The sequence below is a fragment of the Pistacia vera genome, unplaced genomic scaffold, assembly GCF_008641045.1.
Source record: "Pistacia vera cultivar Batoury unplaced genomic scaffold, PisVer_v2 Contig250, whole genome shotgun sequence".
In the NCBI taxonomy this organism is placed as follows: domain Eukaryota; kingdom Viridiplantae; phylum Streptophyta; class Magnoliopsida; order Sapindales; family Anacardiaceae; genus Pistacia; species Pistacia vera.
This window is the reverse complement of record NW_022196058.1, coordinates 1,342,771-1,368,111: the sequence shown is the minus strand read 5'-3', so window position 1 is coordinate 1,368,111 and position 25,341 is coordinate 1,342,771. Positions and strand designations below refer to the sequence as shown.

The 25,341-nt window shown below is 34.0% G+C and overlaps 1 protein-coding gene across 1 annotated transcript; it reads right to left on the bottom strand.

Annotated features, from left to right (window-relative positions):
* Positions 1–11,902: 11,902 nt before the first annotated feature.
* Positions 11,903–15,627, bottom strand: LOC116132373 (haloacid dehalogenase-like hydrolase domain-containing protein 3). Its single transcript, XM_031418017.1, is given in 7 exon segments — positions 11,903–12,077; positions 12,500–12,673; positions 13,252–13,413; positions 13,526–13,634; positions 15,065–15,166; positions 15,259–15,307; positions 15,310–15,627. Coding segments are annotated over 7 exon segments (771 nt in total). The 5' UTR covers positions 15,455–15,627; the 3' UTR covers positions 11,903–12,047.
* Between the last annotated feature and the right edge of the window lie 9,714 nt (positions 15,628–25,341).

Here is a 25,341-nt window from a genome sequence, read left to right as displayed (position 1 = left end):
GGGTGGGGATGATTTTGCTACAAATTAAAGTTTTATATAACTAGGGTGTTTTAGCAAAATTTCAAATGTAAGGGGTTAAAAGAAATCATTCAAAAAATAATATTATATTAATATTTTAAAAGAAGGGCAATTTAGTAATCTATATAACATATCCACATATTTATCCTCTCAACCAAACATATTATTTATCAATTTATTCAAACTAACCAAACATGTTTTTAAACCATCTCCAATAATCTTCTAAGTGATCTATCTTTTCGTTAATATAACATTTTTTTATAATAAAACATTATACGATCCAAATGCCCACTAAGGGATATGTTTTTTAAAGTGTAAGGGGTAACTTTGATAAAAAGTGGTAAAATCATCTTTTGGATATAAAACTATTAGGGTGCTTTTGGTTCAAAGAATATTGTATTACTGAAACGGGTCGTTTGTATCAAAGGTATATAAGATAACGGGGGTAATCTTCGTTTATTTTGCAAGATTCCGGTGCTTGGTTTGCAAGTAATAAAATATTACGGTAATCTTTTATTGCAAATAGTGTTTACCATTGGTAATGTGGGGGGTAATGTAAGGGGTAATCTTAGTACATTGCTAGGGGGTGTTATTAAAACACTACCAAAGTAATCTGGGGTGCGTTTGGTTTATTATTTTGGATAGGATTTTGGGAATAATATTGGGTAGTTGAATAGGGGAGTATTGCGAGGTAAAATTAAAAAATTTATAAAAAAACCCCTAGGTTTACTAATTTAATTAAACACCCCAACATATAAAATGACAAAAATACCCCCACCACTCGTAGTGCCAAATTTCGGTCGCCATCGCCGGAATCTAGTTGGAAAATAGCGTTACGACACAAACCAGTTGGATCTGTGTCGTAACGCGTCGTTATAGCCTTTTCCAGCCAGATCTACTGCCTGCTATGGCCATTGATGGCCGAAAAAGGTCAAAACAACGGCCAAAGATATGGTCGTCGTTGACCGTCAACGACAACCATTTCTTTGGCCATCGCTGACGGCCAGATCCACTGTGGATCTGGTTGGAAAAAGCCAGATCGGTGAATTACCGGCCAGTTCTGGTCGGTAATTCACCGTTGTGGCAGATTCCAGCTACCATTGATGGTGGTTGTCGGAATCTGACAAGTATGGGTCATGGGGGTGTTTTTGTTAATTTTTAAACTTTTTTCAGGGGGTATTTAATGAAATTAATAACCTTATGGGGTCTAAAAGTAATTAAAAAATAGGGTAATATTTCTGGAATAATGTGCCAAACATTATTTGGAGAATAGGATTGGGAATATGGGCAGAAATAATAAGCCAAACGCACCCCTGATTTTTCTACCCATTTTGCCCTTGATTAAAAATCATTTCGGACACAGTTGCACTCAAATGTCTACCAAATAACAATTAGCCCAGCCCCTCTACATTTGATAAATTAGCTAAAACATCATAGCCACAAAAAAGTTTAAAAGTTAACAAAATACCCCCAACCAGCCAAGACCACCGTTGGCTGTGACTCACCATCACCCGCCACCGACGTCAATTGCCATAATGGTGCACGAGCAATGAGATCTGACCGATCGTGCATCGAAAATGGCCAGATTTGATTTATGGTCATTTCACGGCCAAAGATATGGTCGTGAAAAGGCCATATCTTTAGCTGTGAAATGGCACGACCAAAGATACGGCCTTTTCACGACCATATTTGTGGCCGTTTCATGGCCACATCTTTGGCCGTGAAATGGCCATAGATCTGGCTGTTTTTTGGCTATGGATTTGTGATCCATGATCATTTTCGGCTTTGTCGGCACACGACCAGCCATATACGGTCAATCATGCATCATTCCGTCAACTTCTAGCAGTTGGTTGGGGTGGGTGGGGGTGATTTTGCTACAGTTAAAGTTTTATATAGCTAGGGTATTTTAGCAAAATTTCAAAAGTAGGGGGTTAAAAGTTATTCAACAAATAATATTATATTAATATTTAAAATGGATGACAATTTAGTAATCTATATAACATACTCACTCATTTATCCTCCCAACCAGACATATTATTCACTAATTTATTCAAACCAACCAAACACATTTTCTAAACATTCACAGTAATCTTCAAGGTGATCTTCTTTCCGTTAATATAATATTCCCCTATAATAAAACATTATATAATCCAAATGCCCCAAAATGTTATATTAAAGGAAAGTTAGAATACCTAAAAGATTACTGGAAATGTTTAGGAAAATATGTTTGGTTGATTCGAATAAATTGGTAGGTGTATTATATTAATATGTTTGGTTGAGAGAAATAAATTGGTGGGTAAGTTATATAATTTACTAAATCACCCTCTTTTTTTAAATATTAATATAAATTATATTTATTATTATTATTTTAATCATTCCATTTAACCCCCTACATTTAAAATTTTGCTAAAACACCCTAGCAAACAAAAAAGTTTAAAACTTAGCAAAAACACCTTTATCCACCCCAAGCCACTGTCGGTAGCCAGCCAACAGCGCCAACGACCTCCAGCAATGGCCGTAACGGCACATGACTAGTTGGATTGAGCCGAAAATGGCTAGATTTATGGCCAGAACTGGTCATCATTAACAACCAAAGTTTTAGTCGTAGTTAAAGGTTAGAGTTCTGGCCATTGACAACCAGAACTTTGACTGTTAGTTTTAGCTGTTGACAGCCATAATCTGGCCATCTAGCCGTTAATGGCAACCAGAAGTCACAGATCTAGCCAAAAAAGGCATAATAGATCTAGCCGTATTTGGCTAGATCGACTCACAACTGGCCATTTCTAGCCAGTCATGCGCCTTTCTGACGCCTGCCGGTAGTCGCCAGCGGTGGTGGTCAACGGTTGGTGATTGTTGGTGGTGGCTAGGTAATTTTTTTAAAGTATAGGGGTACTTATGTCCTAAAAATTTTGTATATGAGGATAAAATAGTCATGAATATATTTGTAATTGTTTTCAAATTGAGGGCATTATTGTCCAAAAATGTTAATAGTTAAGGTTAAAATTGTAACAAAAATAAGATTACTAATTAATCTTAAAATACCTAAGAAAATGGAGGTAATCAGATTATCTCCTAAATTACCAGCAATAATTATTATTGGTTTTGAAAAATTACTGGAATCTTATATTACTTGACAACCAAATGTGGTAATCAAGTAATATAAGATGACATCACATTAATAAAGGGAGATTACTCCCAATTAAACACACCCTAAGAGTGTATTTTATCCTTATATACAAATTTTTTAGGACATAAATATCTTTGGACTTTAAAAATATTACCCAAGGGTGGTGGCCGAATCTAGCCACCACTATTGACGACGATGGAATGAAGCACGATCGGCCGAATCTAACCGATCGTATGCCGTTAAAGCTGTTTTAGAAACATCAAGATCTGGCCGTGAAACACATATTTTGTTTTTTAATCCAAATAAGATAATAGAAAAATGATTCTAAAAAGTGAAACAAACAAAGGCTAAACCTTCAGGATAGTTTACGATAATATCTCATTTGGGTATTGCTGGAAAAGGATTAATACCAGCGACATCATATAAAGTACCCTTAGATTTCCGTTTTCAAAATTTAGATCCCATCTTTAATCAGAGATACCCCTCTTAATCTTAAAACTATATCATTGACACTTTCCTAACTATGTTCCATTAACCTTACTGTCAAAAAGTTAAATTACAATAATACCCTTACTTTTGTTTTTATTCAATGAAAAGTAATAGAATTAACGTAATTAATAAGGTCTAAAGTTAACCATCAGACCCGTCAAATTCATATGAAATAATTCTAATACTTTCTTAAATCTTATAATCAAATTTCTTTTGTAAGAAGCTTTAATAAGCTCTTTTCTTATATAAGTTGTCCTAACCTTTGATGTCAAAGATCAGGTGTACTCACATCAGTTGTAATATAAACAAGTTCACACTGATATATCATATACAAGTGTTGTCAGCTCTTAGAAGCAAGTTGAATCTGGCCATAGAGCAGAGTTTATTATTTGATTAATTTTCTTTGTAGTTTATATTTGTTGTAATTACAGTATGAATCCTTAAAGGTCTGCTTGGGAGTTTTTTTTCACTGGTTTTGGGAGGTTTTTAATTAAACTGGTTTTGAGGTGTTTAAAAACAATTACTTGCCAGATTTTTAATGGGCTGGTTTTGACTGGTTTAAAAACCCCGTAAAACCAGTGTAGTATATTTTTGAGGGGTTTATAAAACACTCCAAATTGAGGTGTTTTAGCTGGTTTAAACATTTTATCCCAAAAAAATCCCTTTCCACTAATAATCGCTGCATTACTACTCATTGCCTTTATGATGCTTGTTATTTCCTAAGATAAGAACACAACATGGGATAGGAAAGGAGCCTATAGAATTATTCAGGCTTATATTTTGCCTCTTTCTTATTTTTCGTCCCAAGGGAAAACCTAGCTAAGACATTATGTACCCTGGGTTTCCTGAACTCCGCCAATTTTCTTCAGCTTTGTGAAGCCTGGTGTCACTTTTTCTTGTTCTGCTATTTCTTTTATTGTAACCAAATTTATGACTTATTTTTTATTCCTGCCTCCTATCTGGTCTATTGACAATAAGAGGTTTTATTTTGCTGTAGGGCCCAAATTCCTTCAACTGCATCCCCAAAATCCACACAAAAAAAGCTTGCATCTCCGTTTCGCTGCCTTTCTATGAAAAAGATTAAAGAACCTGAAGAAGAAACTGAGCACCTGCAACAGCCAGCTAGTAACCCTTATCAAGATCTTGAAACTGCATATGTAGCTCAAATGTGCTTAACTTGGGAGGCTCTTCACTGCCAATAAACTCAACTGTGTCAAAAGATCTCATGCCAACCCGAAAATCCCACATGTTACAACCACAGTGCTCAGCATATTCAACAGTTCCAGGTTTTATTACAAAGGTTTGTAGAAAATGAGCCTCTTGTTTGATTGGAGAGAAAGAAAATAAAAACAAATAATGTAAGCATTATCTGTATTTATCAAAGTTAATTCAACAAAAGAGAGTCTTTTAACTTTATGGACATATATGTAAATTTATCATTTAAAAAAACTGTCAGAACCGTTGGAAAATAAAAAGTAATCTGGGGTGCGTGGTTTATTATTTTGGATAGGATTTTGGGAATAATATTGGGTATTGAATAGGGAGTATTGCGAGTAAAATTAAAAAATTTATAAAAAAACCCCTAGGTTTACTATTTAATTAAACACCCCAACTATAAATGACAAATACCCCCACCACTCGTAGTGCCAAATTTCGGTCGCCATCGCCGAATCTAGTTGGAAAATAGCGTTACCACAACCAGTTGGATCTGTGTCGTAACGCGTCGTTATAGCCTTTTCCAGCCAGATCTACTGCCTGCTATGGCCATTGATGGCCGAAAAAGGTCAAAACAACGGCCAAAGATATGGTCGTCGTTGACCGTCAACGACAACCATTTCTTGGCCATCGCTGACGGCCAGATCCACTGTGGATCTGGTTGAAAAAGCAGATCGGTGATTACCGGCCAGTTCTGGTCGGTAATTCACCGTTGTGGCAGATTCCGCTACCATTGATGGTGGTTGTCGAATCTGACAAGTATGGGTCATGGGGTGTTTTTGTTAATTTTTAAACTTTTTTCAGGGGTATTTAATGAAATTAATAACCTTATGGGGTCTAAAAGTAATTAAAAAATAGGGTAATATTTCTGGAATAATGTGCCAACATTATTGAGATAGGTTGGAAATATGGGCAGAAAATATAGCCAAACGCACCCCTGTTTTCTACCCATTTTGCCCTTGATTAAAAATCATTTCGGACACAGTTGCACTCAAATGTCTACCAAATAACAATTAGCCCAGCCCCTCTACATTGATAAATTAGCTAAAACACTCATAGCCACAAAAAAGTTTAAAAGTTAACAAAATACCCCAACCAGCCAAGACCACCCGTGGCTGTGACTCACCATCACCCGCCACCACGTCAATTGCCATATGGTGCACGAGCAATGAGATTGACCGATCGTGCATCGAATGGCCAGATTTGATTTATGGTCATTTCACGCCAAAGATATGGTCGTGAAAAGGCATATCTTTAGCTGTGAAATGGCACGACCAAAGATACGGCCTTTTCACGACCATATTTGTGGCCGTTTCCATGGCCACATCTTTGGCCGTGAAATGGCCATAGATCTGGTGTTTTTTGGCTATGGATTTGTGATCCATGATCATTTTCTGGCTTTGCGCACACGACCAGCCATATCGGTCATCAATGCTCATTCGTCAACTTCTAGCATTGGTTGGGGTGGGTGGGGGTGATTTTGCTACAGTTAAGTTTTATAATGCTAGGGTTTTTAGCAAAATTTCAAAAGTAGGGGTTAAAAGTTATTCAACAATAATATTATTAATATTTAAAAATGGATGACATTTAGTATCTAATAACATACTCACTCATTTATCCTCCCAACCAGACATATTATTCCTATTTATTCAACCAACCAAACACATTTTCTAAACATTCACAGTAATCTTCAAGGTGATCTTCTTTCGTTAATATATCCCCTATAATAAAACATTATATATCCAATGCCCAAAATGTATATAAAGGAAAGTTGAATACCTAAAGATTACTGGAAATGTTAGGAAATATGTTTGGTTGATTCGAATAAATTGGTAGGGTATTATATTAATATGTTTGGTTAGAGAAATATTGGTGGGTAGTATATAATTTACTAAATCACCCTCTTTTTTTAAATATTAATATAAATTAATTTATTATTATTATTTTAATCATTCCATTTAACCCCCTACTTTTAAAATTTTGCTAAACACCCTACCAACAAAAAAGTTTAAAACTTAGCAAACACACCTTTATCCACCCCAAGCCACTGTCGGTAGCCAGCCAACACGCCAACGACCTCCAGCAATGGCCGTAACGCACATGACTAGTGGATTGAGCCAAAATGGCTAGATTTATGGCCAGAACTGGTCATCATTACAACCAAAGTTTTAGTCGTAGTTAAAGGTTAGAGTTCTTGCCACAAACAAATCCTAATCCACCCAATAGCACAAGTTCTATAATATACCCAACAACGATATAGCATACTCATCTTACATTTTCACAACAAACGAAATGCAAGAAGCCTTGAGACCGACCCAGAATGCAGTTGATGTCATTTTATTGTAGAGTTCACAGTCAAAGCCATCAGGGACCTTGATAATGATAATCTTTAACGGATCAAATTCCTGCAATAAAATGAAAGCAAACTAATACACCAAAACCCATAAAATCTCCAAAACCACAGATCACCGAACCCAAACAATGGTTGTAACAATGGTGGTACGGGTGGCTGTTGAATTGGTATGGGTGAGGGTGGACTGCGCTGAATGAAAAACAAAAGTAAGGGATTAGAAATTGAAAAGCAAGGATTGGGTACTGATATAGTTTCTGTAAACGTGCCTATTGGGTGGGGTGAAACGGTGGCTGAATCAGTGAGGATGGAGGAGAATGGACAGGAATGGTTGCTGCAGCGCGCTGTGAGTGGCAGAATCCGTGAATTTGGGGTGAGAATGCTGTGCAAGTGATAAACTTGGAGGCGTGAAACAAGAGACAGCGATATGTAATGAACTTACCATTTTAACCCTTTTGTATTTGAAGCGTAAGTAACAGAGTTAGGTGAGACTTGAGAGGTGTAGTAGGGACTAAGGATGCATTTGGATTGGGGCATATAATATAAGATAACGGATAATCTTCATTTATTTTGCCAGATTCTAGTATTTGGTCTATAAGTAATAAAATATTAGGAAAATTTTTTATTACAAATAGTATTTACTATTGGTAATGTAGAGGGTAGTCTGATACCCTCCATCACCCATGGGATTAAAGCATTACCGAATAATCTGATTTTTATACCTATTTTGCCTTTAATTAAATATCATTTCGGACACAGTTACCCTTAAATGTCTATCAAATAACAATTACCCAACCCCCCCTACATTTGAGAAATTAGCTAAAACACCCAGCCGCAAAAAAATTTAAAAATTAACAAAATACCCCTAGCCACCCAAGACCACCTCTAGCTGTTACTCACCGTCGCCATCCACAGGCATCAGTCACCGTAATGGTGCACGACCTATAAGATTTGGCCGTTTCTATGGTTGTTTCACGACCACATCTTTGGTCGTTAAACAGCCATGGATTTGTGATTTATGGTCGGAAAGGGCTTTGCTTGTGCACGACCAGCCATATACGGCCAGTCGTGCGCCATTCCATCAAATGCCGACAGGGCTGACGGTTGTGACTGGTTGTCGGCAGTGTGCTTGGGGTGGGTGGAGGTGATTTTGCTACAAATTAAAGTTTTATATGGTTGGGGTGTTTTAGCAAAATTTCAAATGTAAGGGGTTAAAAGAAATCATTCAAAAATTAATATTATATTAATATTTTAAAAGGAAGGCAATTTAGTAATCTATATAACATACCCACTCCTTTATCCTCCCAACCAAACATATTATTTATCAATTTATTCGAACTAACCAAACACATTTTCAAACCATCTCCAGTAATCTTCAAGGTGATCTATCTTTTCGTTAATATAACATTCTCCTACAATAAAACATTATATAATCCAAACGCCCCCTAAGGGATATGTTTTTTAAAGTGTAAGGGATAACTTTGATAAAAAATGGTAAAATCATCTTTTGGATATAAAACTACAAGGGTGTTTTTGGTTCAAAGAATGTTGTATTACTGAAAATGGTCATTTGGATAAAGGGTATATAAGATAACGGGGTAATCTTCATTTATTTTGCAAGATTTCAGTGCCTGGTTTGCAAGTAATAAAATATTACAGTAATCTTTTATTATAAATAGTGTTTACTGTTGGTAATGTGGAGGGTAATCTTAGTACATTGTTAGGGGGTGTTATTAAAACACTACTAGAGTAATATGATTTTTCTACCCATTTTGCCCTTGATTAAAAATCATTTTGGACACAATTGCCCTCAAATGTCTACCAAATAACAATTAGCCCAGCCCCTCTACGTTTGAGAAATTAGCTAAAACACCATAGCTACAAAAAAGTTTAAAAGTTAACAAAATACCCCTAACTAGCCAAGACCACCACTGGCTGTGACTCACCAGCACCTGCCACCGACGTGAATCTCCGTAATGGTGCACGAGCGACGAGATCTGGCTAATTGTGCACCGAAAACGGCCAGATATGGTGTTTCTATGGCCATTTCACGACCAAAGATGTTCACGACCACATCTTTGCCCGTGAAATGGCACGACCAAAGATATGGCCTTTTCACAGCCATATTTGTGGCCGTTTCACAGCCACATCTTTGGCCGTGAAATGGCCATAGATCTGGTTGTTTTTCGGCTATGGATTTGTGATCCATGGCCATTTTTTGCTTTGCCGACGCACGACCAGCCATATACAGCCAATCGTACACCATTCTGTTGACTGCTGGCAATTGGTTGGGGTAGGTGGGGGTGATTTTGCTACAATTAAAGTTTTATATAGCTAGGGTGTTTTAGCAAAATTTCAAAAGTAGGGGGTTAAAAGATTTTTTCAAAAAATAATAATAAAAAATACAATTGTATTAATATTTAAAAAAGATGGCAATTTAGTAATCTATATAACATACTCACCCATTTATCCTCCCAACCAAACATATTATTCACTTATTTATTCGAACCAACCAAACAAATTTTCTAAACATTCCCAGTAATCTTCAAGGTGGTATTCTTTCTGTTAATATAATATTCTTCTATAATAAAACATTATATGATCCAAATGCCCAAAAATGTTATATTAATGGAAAGTTAGAATACGTAGAAGATTACTGGGAATGTTTAGGGAAATATGTTTGATTGGTTGGAATAAATTGGTAAGTATGTTATATTAATATATTTGATTGGAATAAATAAATTGGTGGGTATGTTATATAATTTACTAAATTACCCTCTTTTTTTAAATATTAATATAAATTATTTTTATTATTATTATTTGAATCATTTCATGTAACCCTCTACATTTGAAATTTTGCTAAAACACCCTAGCAACAAAAAAAGTTTAAAACTTAGCAAAAACACCCTCATCCACCCCAAGCCACTGCCGATAGCTAGCCACCAGCGTCGACGACCTCCAGCAATGGCCGTAACGGTGCATGACTAGCTGGATTGAGCCAGAAATGACTAGATTTACGGCTAGAACTGGTCGTCGTTAACAACCAAAGTTTTAGTCATAGTTAAAGGCTAGAGTTCTGGCCATTGACAGCCAAAACTTTGGCTATTAGTTTTGGCTGTTGACAGCCATAATCTGGCTGTCTAACAGTTAATGGCAGCCATAAGTCGCAGATCTAGCCAAAAAAGGCATAATAGATATAGCCGTATCTGGCAAGATCGACTCACAACCGGCCATTTCCAGTTGGTAATGTGCATTTTCGACGCCTGCTGGCAGTCGTCAGCGGTGGTGGTCGACGGTTGGTGATTGGTGGTGGTGGCCAGATCCAGCTACCACACTTGGGTAATTTTTTTAAAGTCTAGGGGTACTTATGTCCTAAAAAATTTGTATATGAGGATAAAATAGTCATGAATATATTTGTAATTGTTTTCAAATTGAGGGCATTATTGTCCAAAAATGTTAATAGTTAAGGTTAAAATTGTAACAAAATTAAGATTACTAATTAATCTTAAAATACCTAAGAAAATGGAGGTAATCAGATTACCTCATATATTACCAACAATAATTATTATTGGTTTTGAAAAATTACTGGAATCTTATATTACTTGATAACCAAACGTGGTAATAAAGTAATATAAGATTACATCGCCTCAGTAAAGGGAGATTACTCCCAATTAAACACACCATAAGGGTGAAATTTTATCATTATATACAATTTTTTTAGAACATAAATTTCTCTGGACTTTAAAAATATCCAAGGGTGGTGGCTAAATCTAGCCACCATTGTCGATGGCGACGAAATGAAGCACGATCAGCCGAATCTAACCGATCGTGTGCCGTTAAGGCTGTTTTAGAAACATCAAGATTTGGTCGTGAAACACATATTTTGCTTTTTAATCCAAATAAGATAATAGAAAAATGATTCTAAAGAGTGAAACAAACAAGGGCTAAACCTTCAGGATAGTTTACGATAATATCTCATTTGGGTATTGCTGGAAAAGGATTAATACTAGCGATATTGTCTATAAGCCACCCTTAGATTTCCGTTTTCAAAATTTAGATCCCAACTTTTATCAGAGATACCCGTCTCAATCTTAAAACTATATCATTGACACTTTCCCAACTATGTTCCATTAACGTTACTGTCAAAAAATTAAATTACAATAACACCCTTACTTTTGTTTTTAATCAATGAAAAGTGAGTTGAAAAGTAATACAATTAACGTAATTAATAAGGTATAAAGTTTACCATCAAACCCGTCAAATTCATATGAAATAATTCTAATACTTTCTTAAATCTTATAATCAAATTTCTTTTGTAAGAAGCTTTAATAAGCTCTTTTCTTATATAAGTTGTCCCAACCTTTGATATCAAAGATCAGATGTACTCACATCAGTTGTAATATAAACAAGTTCACACTGATATATCATATACAAGTGTTGTCAGCTCTTAAAAGCAAGTTGAATCTGGCCATAGAAGCAGAGTTCATTATTTGATTAATTTTCTTTGTAGTTTATATTTGTTCTAATTACAGTATGAATCCTTAAAACAATGCTTATCCCCGATATGCATAGGCTATAATTGTTTTAGTTTTGTTTAAATAACATAATTTATCTTGTAAACTTGTATTTATTTTTTATTTAAAAAAAAAAAAAAAGATAAATGATATTCATCAATTACCTCATGCACTACTTGCATATATAACTCAATCTATAATTATGCGAGAAATATATATAATAAGCCATAATAGCCTTCAACTCTTATGAAACTCTCCCCGAAAGCTAAAAACAAACCTATACATATATAAAACATAAAGCCTCTTTCAAGTTTTCTTCAAGACCAATATTCTCTCAAACCTTAACCCCTATCCGTCGAGCAACCTGCATTAACAAATTGTAATTAGACCACACTTCAGAGAAAAAGCAAACTTGGCACCAAAAAAAGTCTCGTTGTTAGATTTAACACTTTAACACTACAGCTAATCACGTTGAATCAGTGACACCAACATCACAATAATGCAAGTATTGATGAACAAGTACAAAAAACTTGCGGGTTATTGTTACTAAAATTGTATTCGATAATGGAAAACATGATTTAGATTAATTATGAATTGACATCAAAATTATTCGTTAGAACCACAGTTACCAAGCGTTGGAAACTTTCAAATGAAATGAATAATGACAATAGTAACAATACAGTCAAGATTCTGGAAACAGATACATAACATACAATGTCATGATCTGATCCTCTCTAACTTTCCCTGTCCATTTTCACTTCTTTTTAGTTAAAAATTAGAACGTACCTCCTTAAAGGAATGAACATCACTTCCCCAAAGCCAAGCATCGCAACCTGCATCTCTGGCACCCCACACATCATTCCTACGATCATCTCCTACATGCACTGCATCCTCTGGGTTTACTCCCAATAACTCACAGGCTTTTAGAAATATCGTTGGATTTGGCTTCTCTGCTTCAACCTGTTTACAAGACAACAGAAGAATCATCAATCATATTCCTAATATATATGTTCCTAAATGTACAAGAAAAATTATACTTTAGTTGCAACCATATTTATAAATCATTCAGAAGTATAACAATGATCTTTAACCAAACACAACTTTAATATTGCATTATATTCTGAATATCACAGGGTGAGATAAGATATATAGATAGTTTTCCAACACTTAAAAAACAAGCTGGAATGGATTCATTCAAGTATAAGTTCATTAAAATTATTCAATTTAACCAAAAATAATTTAATTTTCCTTGAGATGATGCCAAAATTGACAGAAAAATCATACCAATGAATACAGAGATTGCAAGAAACTTATGCAAATTATCTGTCAGCTTGTAAAAACTTAAAAAAAAAAAAAAAAAAAAAAAAGTCTTAATTAATAGAGAAAAAAAAGGTTACTTGAATCAACTATGTATGTCTTCCATGTTTCAATTGCAACATGCTAAGAAGTAAAAGAAAGTAGGCATACTCTTCATACATTTGCTTTTTTGCATAAAACATTTTTCAGAGTAACTAAGAGAGGTCTTCACAAATACTTACTTCAGCTGACACTGCAACGGCATCGAACCAATGATCACAATCAAGAGCACGCAATACAGGCCTTAATCGAGTATCAAAATTTGACACAACAGCCAATTTGACACCTGCTTTTCTGATAGCATTAAATACTTTCTCAGCTTCAGGATCACATAGGTGCCAAGCCTATCAAACAAGATTTAAAAAACAAAGGAAAATGGGAAAGGTAATAAGCCATCAACAATTATGATTGCAATGCAAAATTCAAAAAATGGAAAGAAAATACTGACTACCCTACCTTTTCAGTTGTATAGTAGTTATAAAGTTCTTCAAAGTACTGAGAGTCTGAACAGCCAGTGGATGAACTGACTATAAATTGCCAGAAGGGTCTTCCATCATTCACATATCTGCAAGGATTTTTTGAAAATACATCCATGTCAAGGGTAAAGAGGGAGAAAAAGGTCCTGCGAATTTTTGCAATTGAAATAATATGATACAAGAGGTTTGGATTTATCAATTCTGCAGAAATTGATGCGATGTCATGGAAACTTATGCGAATTTATCCTTGAGCAAAAGAATTGCATACAATGCAAACATACGAGTCTATTTATTATCACCCTTCATCAAGTAAGATTTTAAGATGACATGAGTATACTATCCCCTACAAGATTAAAACATTTTACGAAACTATTGGATTTTGATCCTTAAAAGAGAATGAGAAAGAACATCAACAAACCACATCAAATTCAGAAACCTTAGATCTATAGTAGATAGACGTCTCAAAGGAACCTTCATGAGAGGATAATATCATCAAATTAATTTCAGAATAAAGTTATCTAGGCAAAATTATTTTTAAATCACCTAGGGCAATAATTCTTAGGATTGCTATTAAGAAGAACCAAAAAGAAATAATGGGAGGGAACGAATTACAAATCAACTCCACAAATACTTGGTCACATAGCATCTAAAATTTCCTGAAATGCTCAGATATAAGAATAATAATTATGCAACTACAATTTAGTTTTAACAGTTTCATCTTACTATGCTATCAAATTCATCTTATTATTCACCAAGTTGATTTTCTTATACCAATTTGAATAGGATAGTTGATAAACTATATCCATGGATCTAAGCACATACCATCACCAAAAAAAAAAATTATTTATTTATATAGAATGATTTGTAGGATACTTAAGCATTCAAACAAATCATCAAAGTTTAGCAAAAAAAATGCTTATTGCATAGACAAGAGCCAAACAACACATCAATGTGTATGCCTTTCCACTGCAACATGTTTGCCCTTTATTGTCCATATAATAATAATAAAACAGTGATCTGGGAACGCTTCAATCAACCATATGTCATTAAAAAACAAGCCAAAAAGCATATTACCATTCTTTTAATTCAAACATCAATGAGAATTAACACTTACAATTCCCAAATTTTACGTGGATAAAAATAATAAATAAAACATTAATGATCTGGGAATGGTTCAATCAACCATATGTCATCAGAAAACAAGTCAACAAGCACATTACCAATCTTTTAAACCAAATATCATAGAGAATTTCCACTTACAATTCCAAGATTTACTGGTAGAATAAAAAATATATAAAAAAAAACTATAATTTTTGTATTAAAACTGTTCTAAGATACACAATTTAGCATGGAAAAACCACAAAAGATTGCACAAAACAGGGAAAAATCACTGAAGAAGAGGGAAATGTTATGCAAAGACAGAAGCCCAAATATATGATCATGTTACAGACTCTAAAAAAGCACACATATGATAGGAAAAATCATGCATAATTTGCATAAAAATAAAATAATAAAAGACCTGAGACGAGATTTGCCCCATGGCTGCTCATACCTTCGGTATCTGTTCAATATCTCAATCTCTGAATACGCCACCCCATACTTCTCCCCTCTCTCTATATATCTAATCAGACGAAAAGAGAGAATCAAACTAATTAAGGAAACAAAATTCAGAACAACTGAAGCAATGCAAAATTAAAAATAAAAGATATAAACCTTGGCCATGGCTGAGAGGGAACAAGGAGAGTACCAACAGCGTCAACAACAAGGCCTTGTGGCTGATCTCACCGTAAAGAGACCTCCTGTAATCTTCATAATCTTTTACTCCAAAGATGTCCAACCCAACCCCTATTGCTTCTTTTGAAGCAGCGGCGGAAGAAGAAGAATAATGATGGGGGGGAGATTGAGGCATGAGTGTGGGATTTCGGGTTCAGACTGATTTGTATAAGCCTAGAGAGTTTGGTTCTGCTGCCATTAGAGCCATTGTGATTTTCATTTGGTTCTGGGTTCAGTTGATTTTAGGATTTCAGTGTCTGGACTCTGGGGAGGTGCCATGAATAACGAAGGCAATCACATCACAACTTATCTCATCTTTCCAGTCAAATTTATAAAGTTTTAAACTTTTTTTTTTCATAATTATTATTAAAGGAATAAATAGATAAATGATGGACTTTAGAAATTTTGTCCTATGTTAATTTTTTATAACTAAAATATGAATATTATCAATCAGGATATAAAAAATTTTAAAAACTTTAATGAAATACCAAGGTGACAAATCCTACGATTAAGGGATATTTAACAGTGATTTGTTTTAACTTTAACGAAAATATAAAAAGACTTAGATGCTAATAATCTAGTTCTTAAATATAAATTCTAAAATTAAAAGGACCCAAAAGTTATTTTTAGAAAAGGAAGAAAAAATAAATTTAACATTAAATTAAAAGAAAATTAAATAAAAGGAAAGTTTTCATAAAGAAAGCTCTTTCTAGCCTTTTTTTTTTTTTTTTTCAATTTTTCTTCTATATTTAGCATTTTTTCCCTTTTTAGTAACCAATTTATTTTTTAAAAATATATGATAAAATGTATACTATTACAATTATAGTTACAAAAGTCATCAATTTGTTATTCAAAAAACAAATTTCTTCAAATTTTCTAATTTCACAAAGGATAAATCAATTTAGGTACATTTTATTATAAATATTAAAATGATATAAATTTCAACTAAATAATAATTTGATTCAATTTAAATTTTAGTAGCAATTGAACAAAATTACTATTTAATGTCCCTAAATTAAACAAATTATAACTTGTGTCAATTTTCTAACATTTCATAAAAAAATTATACCTGTAATAATAATATCCCTTTCACAACAAATTTATCGACTGTCTCCTCAATATCGGCCGCCTCTAATTTTGGTTTGTGGCAAAATGTTTATGTGTAAAACAAACAAACCCCTCAACTTGTATTTCTTTAGTATTTACTTATGAGTTATGATTGCTGTATATGTATGACAAAACCTTTGGACAAAAGAGAATAACAAAACTCATACAACTTTAATGAAATATTTATATTCTTTTTTTTATATTAAATAAAAATTTTTTTTGAAATGACAAATATGCTCATATTATTAATTTTAAGTATTAAAATAAATAGTAAAAGGCATTTTTGATAAATTTTATTCAATTAAGTATTGTAAGTTCTGAAGACTCATTGATGGTTCACTAATAGTAAGGGATTGTTTTTATTTCCAAAAACCATAGGGAAGTCTTTACTATTACATTAATTCTCAGGGGAGTCTAGTTCTTTAAATTCATAAGCTAGTTTGTATGTATGTAATTAAAATAATAGTAATTATTTTAAAAAAAATTAATTTTATATCTTTCAGATTAGAAATATATTTTAAAATGCTCTTTATTTAATTAAACTACGCAAAATACATAAATGTCAAGTTGCCCTAATCTCTATCATCCAAATGCTTTGATTTGAGTTTTGTATCATGAACTAACAATATATTTTAAATACTCTTTTTTTTTTTTTCCTTGATGTGGAAAAAAGTTACTTTAAATTAACTCATTAATTTTTAACAACATATATTCAATATTACAAAAAAAAAAAAAAACAAAATCATTAATTTGTAACTTCTAAGGACAGAAACCAGAACTTCTGTATTAACCTTTAAAATTGCTGGCTACCCTTTATCTTATAATTGGTTAGTTTGTTCCTTTACTTCTTGTTTTAAAATGGTACATTCCCGAAAATTTATAGCTCGATCAACTATATTGAAAACTTAAATAACTATCTTATTATCATATAATTGAGGTTATTTCTTGATATATTATATACCTCGATACCATTTTAAGAATTTGTAGTGAACAGTTCAATAATATTAGAAAGATTTTCTACTTTCTCCAAGGATTTAGTTAAAAACTAAATAGAACTTATTGATTTAAAACTGAAAAGAAATCTCTTCTTAAAAAATATAAATGATAATAAAATTCCTTGAATTTATCAAACATTCCTGAAACTTTTAATAAATTATTAACGAATATGTTTTATAAGAGATCAAAATTCACATATAAAATTTAACTGTTTTCATATAATTCTACAGGAGTTTAATAAAATTATTTTGCACAATAAAAAAGGTGAAAATTAAATAGAATTATGTGGCTCACATTGAGAAGAGAAAAATAAGACTTTTAGAATTGTTAACGTCATCGATTTCAGCCACAAGAACTAGATGGTAACGATAAAAACAAAACCACAAATCTCTGTATTATTGCTATATTGAGTGGGACATTAAGAACACTAGACTTAGACAAATTTTGCTGCAGTTAATATAAGATTAAACGACGTTGCCACCCAGGTTTGACGAAATCTCAAGTGAGTACCACAGTTCCATTTATTCCAGATTTCCACCCTTAAAGTGACGGAAAAACGTTGATATAACGGTAAAGGGTAAATTGGTCATTTTACATGGGCGCGCACGTTAGCAGACCACCGCTTGTACAGTCCTCCGGCACACGTTAGCGACCACCGCCGGTAACTTTTTCGCTCTTTTTCGGCGATTTTTCCACCCAAAATCACCCTTGTCACCACCATTTGACTCCTCCAATCCTCTCCTACAAAACCCCTAACGTTTCCGCCACAGCAACTCACCGTTGCCGTCCACCGCTTCATCGAAAAACGGCCGAAGAACACGAACTCTAGCTGGCGAATGACGACGAGACGGCTGCTGGGGACATGGGATTTTATAGATCTGGATACGGTGGTTTCATTGGTGTGTGTCCAATTGGATTTTCACCGCCGGAATCGACCAGAATCCGGTGAAGAACATCAAAACCCTAAGTCTAACGGTGCCGGCGATTGGAGGGGCAAATGAGTCGGGAATTAGAGGGGTTTTGGACGATGGAATACGGGGAAGCTGATGGAGTGACCAGGACTTTCGACGTCATCGGAAACGCCCAGATCGGCTGTTTCCAATGAGGGTGTGTATGACTGGGGGTGTTTTTGATATATTTGAAAAAAATGGTAAGTTTATAATTCTAATAAATTAGGGTTTTAAAACATAATTTATTAATTTAGGGTTAGGGGGTATTATGGTAATTGCACGTCCTAAACCCTAAAGTTCATAACACTGTTACTTTAAGAGTGAAAATCTGAATAAATGGAACCTGTGGTACTCACCTGTGATTTCGTCAAACCTGGTGTGGAATATGTCGTTTACTCGTTAATATAATAATGACAGTGAGGCCCACGTATCACAACTAACATGGAAAACGAGTCCGAACCACGGTTTGGCATACGTAGAGTACGAGTTTGCATAATTGGGCCCTTTTGTTTTCACCTGCACCCGACCTTACCTGTTTTAAACGGGGCGAATCGAGTACACCCTCGGGTGCCCATATTTTCTTTTTAATTTATCCTAAATCCCTAATTCCTTAATCCAACTACAAACCACTGCCAACGCCGCCCCGCCGACTGTTTCGCTTTGATTCTCGCAGATTTCTCACCAAACACAGGGAAATCAACACCCTAACCTTGATTGCTTGGTCCCCTGCCTGATTGACTGATTTTTTTGGCTGGATTTGGCCTTTTTTTTTCCGATCGCACGAAGCTTCATCTCAGACCTGATCTGGCCATCCCCAACGTCGTTGGCCTTCACTGTCACTACCACTAATATCGCCATCCTCCATTGACCAAAACCCCCAAGGTTCCTGTCTTATTGATCCCTCTATTCGCTGGCTGCTGCCAAGTTAGGGTTTTTCCCTTCTAAGCCGGATTCTGGTAGATTCCAGTAGCCAAAATCACTCATACACCACCCTAGACTCATCGGTTTCCCCTTTACAAACCCCATAACCCTAGCACCTGGTAACTCGCCGATTGCCGCCCTCGACATCGCTGCTTGCCGCCGCGTTTGGGTTTCTGTTTTCGTTCGTTTTGGCTTCATTTTGATTGGCTTTTGGTTTGTTGGATTATTATTTGTTTGTTGATTGCTTTTGGTTGTAATTTTGGGCTACACAACCACCAACGGCTGCCGTTTTTTTTTCTCCTACCGACGCACACCAAGTGTTCCAGGTTATCCTAACCAGCTTGCTTGCCTCAAGCACACAAGCACATTCCACCCACCTACCATCCCTCACCAAGCCTCACAAACACTTTCTTAGCCATCCCCCGCCTTCTACCATTGCCCACGACCAACTGCCACTTCGAAATAAATTCAAACAATGAATTTGCAATAGTTGATTGTAGGGTTGTGATTGTAACAAATGAAAAGTGTAGGAATTATAGGGGTGTGACTGTTAAAATTCAAAACTATATACAACAGTAACAGGTACCCGCTGGTCCACCAGAACCCGTATAGGGTATGGTGTAGGTCCAATTTTTTGGGTCTGTTAAGATCGACCTGTTTTGGACCTGTACTTGTGGGACTCGAACCTATTTGCACCAGGCCATTACCGGGCCCACCCACCCATTTGGCCAAGTCTAATCAGAACATTTTAGATTTGAGTTGTGTTATGCAAGCTGTCAGCTGAGCTCGGTTGAAATTTGAAAAAAATCTTGGTTTGTGGCGAGCCAAGTTAGCTCGTGAGCAGCTCGTTTGAATAATCGAGCTGAGCTCGATCAGCATGTAGCTCAACTCGATGAGCTCACGAGCCTGAAGTGGCTCGCATTCGCTAGGGCATTTTTGCAACTATTAGAAATTATGGGGGTTATGTGTAACTAAACGTTATGTTTAATCCTAAACAGTTGTAAATATGACTATTCGCCCGCCCAATGTAACAAATAATAAAACATTGAGAATCGGTTGAAACGAAAATCCATAAATCAAATTAGAGTTAAACGAGAGGAAGAACCTATCCCTAAATCAAGAAATATCGGATTAGTCATTGATACAGTTGAAGTTGTCCAAGTTTTGCCCTTCTTCTCGTTGACAAATTCGCCATCGACACTGTCTATTGCTCTAATCTTGTAGATAGTCGTTTCAAGAGTTACCACAAAGTCGGTTTAATTCTGAAATTACTTTCATTTCAGCGACTTCAGTCGACGAGGTGTGCAAAGGTATAAACCCTAAATTTCAGTAATTTCAGTATTCTTTTTATAATTTGTAATGTTAATGTTTACTAATTTTGGAGGTGGTGTTCTTTAGGGTGGTTTTGTTTCTTTACCAGTTAGGGTACATTTGATTCAGGGAATGTTGTATTACTGGAAATTTTATATTAATGAAAAGATAGATTACTTTAAAGATTACTGAGAATTTTTAGGGAAATGTGTTTGGTTGGTTGGAATAAATTGGTAGGTATGTTATATTAATATGTTTGGTTGGGAGGAATAAATTAGTGAATATATTACATAAATTAGTGGATATGTTACATAAATTACTAGATTGCCGTCCTTTTTAAATATTAATATAATATTACTTTTATTATTTTTTGAATATTTTCTTTTAACGCCCTACATTTCAGATTTAGCTAAAACAGCCTAGTAACAAAAAAATGTTTAAAACTTAACAAAAACACCCCCACCCACCCCAAGCCACTGTCGGCGGCCTGCACCACCGTTGATGACAGTGAAAGTGGAGATCACAACCACATCTTTGGCCATGAAAGGCCAGATCCATGGCCGAAAAACGCACGGTCAGCCAGATGTGGCCGGTCGTGCGCCATTCTGTCATTGTCGACGGTGGTTTTCGACGGCTGATGGTGGTGGCCAAATCCAGCCACCACCCTTGGGTAATTTTTTTAATTTTCAGGGATATTTATGTCCTAAAAACTTTGTATATAAGGATAAAATAGTCAATTGGTATTTTTGTAAATTGTTTTTAAAATAAGGGTATTATTGTCCAAAAATTTTTATTAATAAGGGGTAAAATTGTAATAAAAATAAAATTATCAAGTAATCTTAAAATACCTAAGAAAATTGAGGTAATCAGATTACCTCCTATATTACCAATAGTAACTATTATTGGTATAGGAAGATTACCGGAATCTTATATTAATTGACAATCAAATGTAATAATCAAGTAATATGAGATGACATTACCTTAGCAATCCTATATAATCCCCCAAACGCACCCTTAGAGTTTAAGTGTTTCTATTTCAATTAGTGTTGTGTGTGATTTTTCCATCAAGCTCGGGCTATCATGAGGATGTAGCTTGACCCAAGATCAGTCCGACTCCACCGATTGTCTGACCCAACATAAGCTCGTCAACATATAGCTCGACCTAGGATAGGCTAGTCGCGAACAACCCGAATGATAATTCAATCAATTCTCAGTTAGCTTCATATCATAGATATTGTGGGAATGACTAGATCAACAACAATCTCTGAGCAATCAAAGCGCCCAATCACGAGAATATCAGAATTACAGTTCAGATTAATTGTAACCCCTTTATTTTCGCTTTTTCCTTTGTACAAATCTTGTATATAAACCCCCTCAAATGATGAAAAATGGGCTACAACATTCACACATAATTCTCATTGTAAGCTCTCATAACAAATACAAAACACAGTGGACGTAGACTCAAGAGTTTACCTCACCGAACTACTTTAAAAATTCTCATTGTCATTTATTTTATTGCACTTAATATTTATCTATCGCTGATTATCCGTAATCATATGTACATCCATTCTAATCCCACTAAGGTCGATCGAAATTCTTTGGTTGATGTAGATTTCTGTATCAACAATTAGTTATATATTTTTTTATGAAGGTCAAATGAAAGTTGGTTTTTCAAAACTGATTGACCGTTCAAAATTGATTGAGGTTCAATGGGATTCTATAGGGAGTTTATCTTAGACTGTTTGGGCTTTGGATTCGGAATTGATTGAGTGTTTCTATTTGAATTAGTTCTCTTATAGCTCTCTCCTTACATTGGGACCTGGCAGAATTTAGACCTGGAAAATATAATGTGGAGACAAAGAGCAGATCAAACTTATTAAAAGCCAGATAAAAAACACTTATATTAACTTAATCATATGTTTGATTGTAGTATAGATATGTTTGATGATTATATTACAAAGCCTCTGATATCTTGTTAATGAATATCATAAATTAATGGGGATTATAAAATTAATTAATTTGCTGATCACCAAACTAAACATATAGGTTAATCCACTAAATGGACACATATTTGGGTTTTTGCATGCTGTTTCAGTAGTGGTAGAATGCATTTGAATTGTATCATTATATAGCTATCATTTAAAACAAAACATTAGATTACTGTGTAAATGATAAATAATGAGATAAATGATAGACATTATTCAGAATGCAAAGTAGCATTATTGTTAAGCAGAGAAAAGGCCAAAGGTAGCCCAAATATGCTAGAATATATTCAAAAGTGGCCCAAATATGCTAGAATGCAAAGTGGCATTATTGGTGACAAAATTAACATTCTTTTGTTTGCTTTTATCTTATATTTAATTGATATGCTTTATCATTCTTCCTTTATGTAATTATTTCAAAATACAGTAAAACATCTCTATAGTAATACTTTATATAGGAATAGCCTCTATATAGTCATAGCCATGAAAAAATTATAATCTCAACTCAGGATAGTTATAAATAAAAATAAACTCTACATTGTGATAAGTTATAATTTTTCTAATTCTCATCTTAAGAAAGTTGCCTCCACATAGTAATAATTATTTGTATATTGCAAAAAATATATGTTCTGTTACATTAAAGGTTTAAGATGAAATAAAATATTTATATAAATTCGTTTGGGACAATTATTTATACTTTAGAGTTCTTACCATATTTTTTTAACTTACAAGTATGTAATAACTTGCTAGCATGGACACCTTTTTATTGAAACCAAAATATTTCTAGATTCTTAAGCATGTTTATAGCTTTTTGGCAAGAAACGTTTTATATTTCCATACTATCATCCTCATGATTTTTCCTTTTTCTTCTTGTCTAATTACATCAATGACTACTAAAAAAGTAAATTGAAATCCTAATACATACTACTAAAATATGAATTATAAAAAAACTAAGTCTAAACAATAATTTTTGTAACTGCACCTCTATTAAGTTATAACCTCCTCATAGTAATAAAATTAGTTTGTCCCACCATTATGACCATAGAGAGGTTTCACTGTATAATGATTTTATTTTTTATAGGTATGGAAGGCACTTCCTCAAGCAACCCGATAATGTAAGATAGAATTACAATTATACCAATTGAACATCGTAACTTTAATGAGACCACGTCAAATACAGAACTAAGTGTTAGTAGCCCAGATAATGTGGATGAGAATGACAATCCAATTCAAAAGAGAAAGAGAGCTAAGACNAGTTTATCTTAGACTGTTTGGGCTTTGGATTCGGAATTGATTGAGTGTTTCTATTTGAATTAGTTCTCTTATAGCTCTCTCCTTGCATTGGGACCTGGCAGAATCTAGACCTGGAAAATATAATGTGGAGACAAAGAGCAGATCAAACTTATTAAAAGCCAGATAAAAAACACTTATATTAACTTAATCATATGTTTGATTGTAGTATAGATATGTTTGATGATTATATTACAAAGCCTCTGATATCTTGTTAATGAATATCATAAATTAATGGGGATTATGAAATTAATTAATTTGCTGATCACCAAACTAAACATATAGGTTAATCCACTAAATGGACACATATTTGGGTTTTTGCATACTGTTTCAGTAGTGGTAGAATGCATTTGAATTGTATCATTATATAGCTATCATTTAAAACAAAACATTAGATTACTGTGTAAATGATAAATAATGTGATAAATGATAGACATTATTCAGAATGCAAAGTAGCATTATTGTTAAGCAGAGAAAAGGCCAAAGGTAGCCCAAATATGCTAGAATATGTTCAAAAGTGGCCCAAATATGCTAGAATGCAAAGCGGCATTATTGGTAACAAAATTAACATTCTTTTGTTTGCTTTTATCTTATATTTAATTAATATGCTTTATCATTCTTCCTTTATGTAATTATTTCAAAATACAGTAAAACCTATATAGTAATACTTTAGATAGGAATAGCCTCTATATAATCATAGTCATGAAAAAATTATAGTCTTAACTCAGGATAGTTATAAATAAGAATAAATTCCACATTGTGATAAGTTATAATTTTTCTAATTCTCATCTTAAGAAAGTTGCCTCCACATAGTAATAATTATCTGTATATTGCAAAAAATATATGTTATGTTATATTAAAGGTTTAAGATGAAATAAAATATTTATCTAAATTTTTTTGGGACAATTATTTATACTTTAGAGTTGTTACTATATTTTTTTAACTTGCAAGTATGTAATAACTTGCTAGTATGGACACCTTCTTATTGAAACCAAAATATTTCCAGATTCTCAAGCATGTTTACAACCTTTTGGCAAGAAATGTTTTGTATTTCCATACTATCATCCTTAAGAGTTTTCCTTTCTCTTCTTGTCTAATTACATCAATGACTACCAAAAAAGTAAATTGAAATCCTAATACATACTACTAAAATGTGAATTATAAAAAAACTAAGTCTAAACAATAATTTTTGTAACTGCACCTCTAGTAAGTTATAACCTCCTCATAGTAATAAAATTAGTTTGTCCCACCATTATGACTATATAGAGGTTTCACTGTATAATGATTTTATTTTTTATAGCTACGGAAGGCACTTCCTCAAGCAACCCGATAATGCAAGATAGAATTACAATTATACCAATTGAACATCGTAACTTGAATGAGACCACTTCAAATACAGAACTAAGTGTTAGTAGCCCAGATAATGTGGATGAGAATGACAATCCAATTCAAAGGAGAAAGAGAGC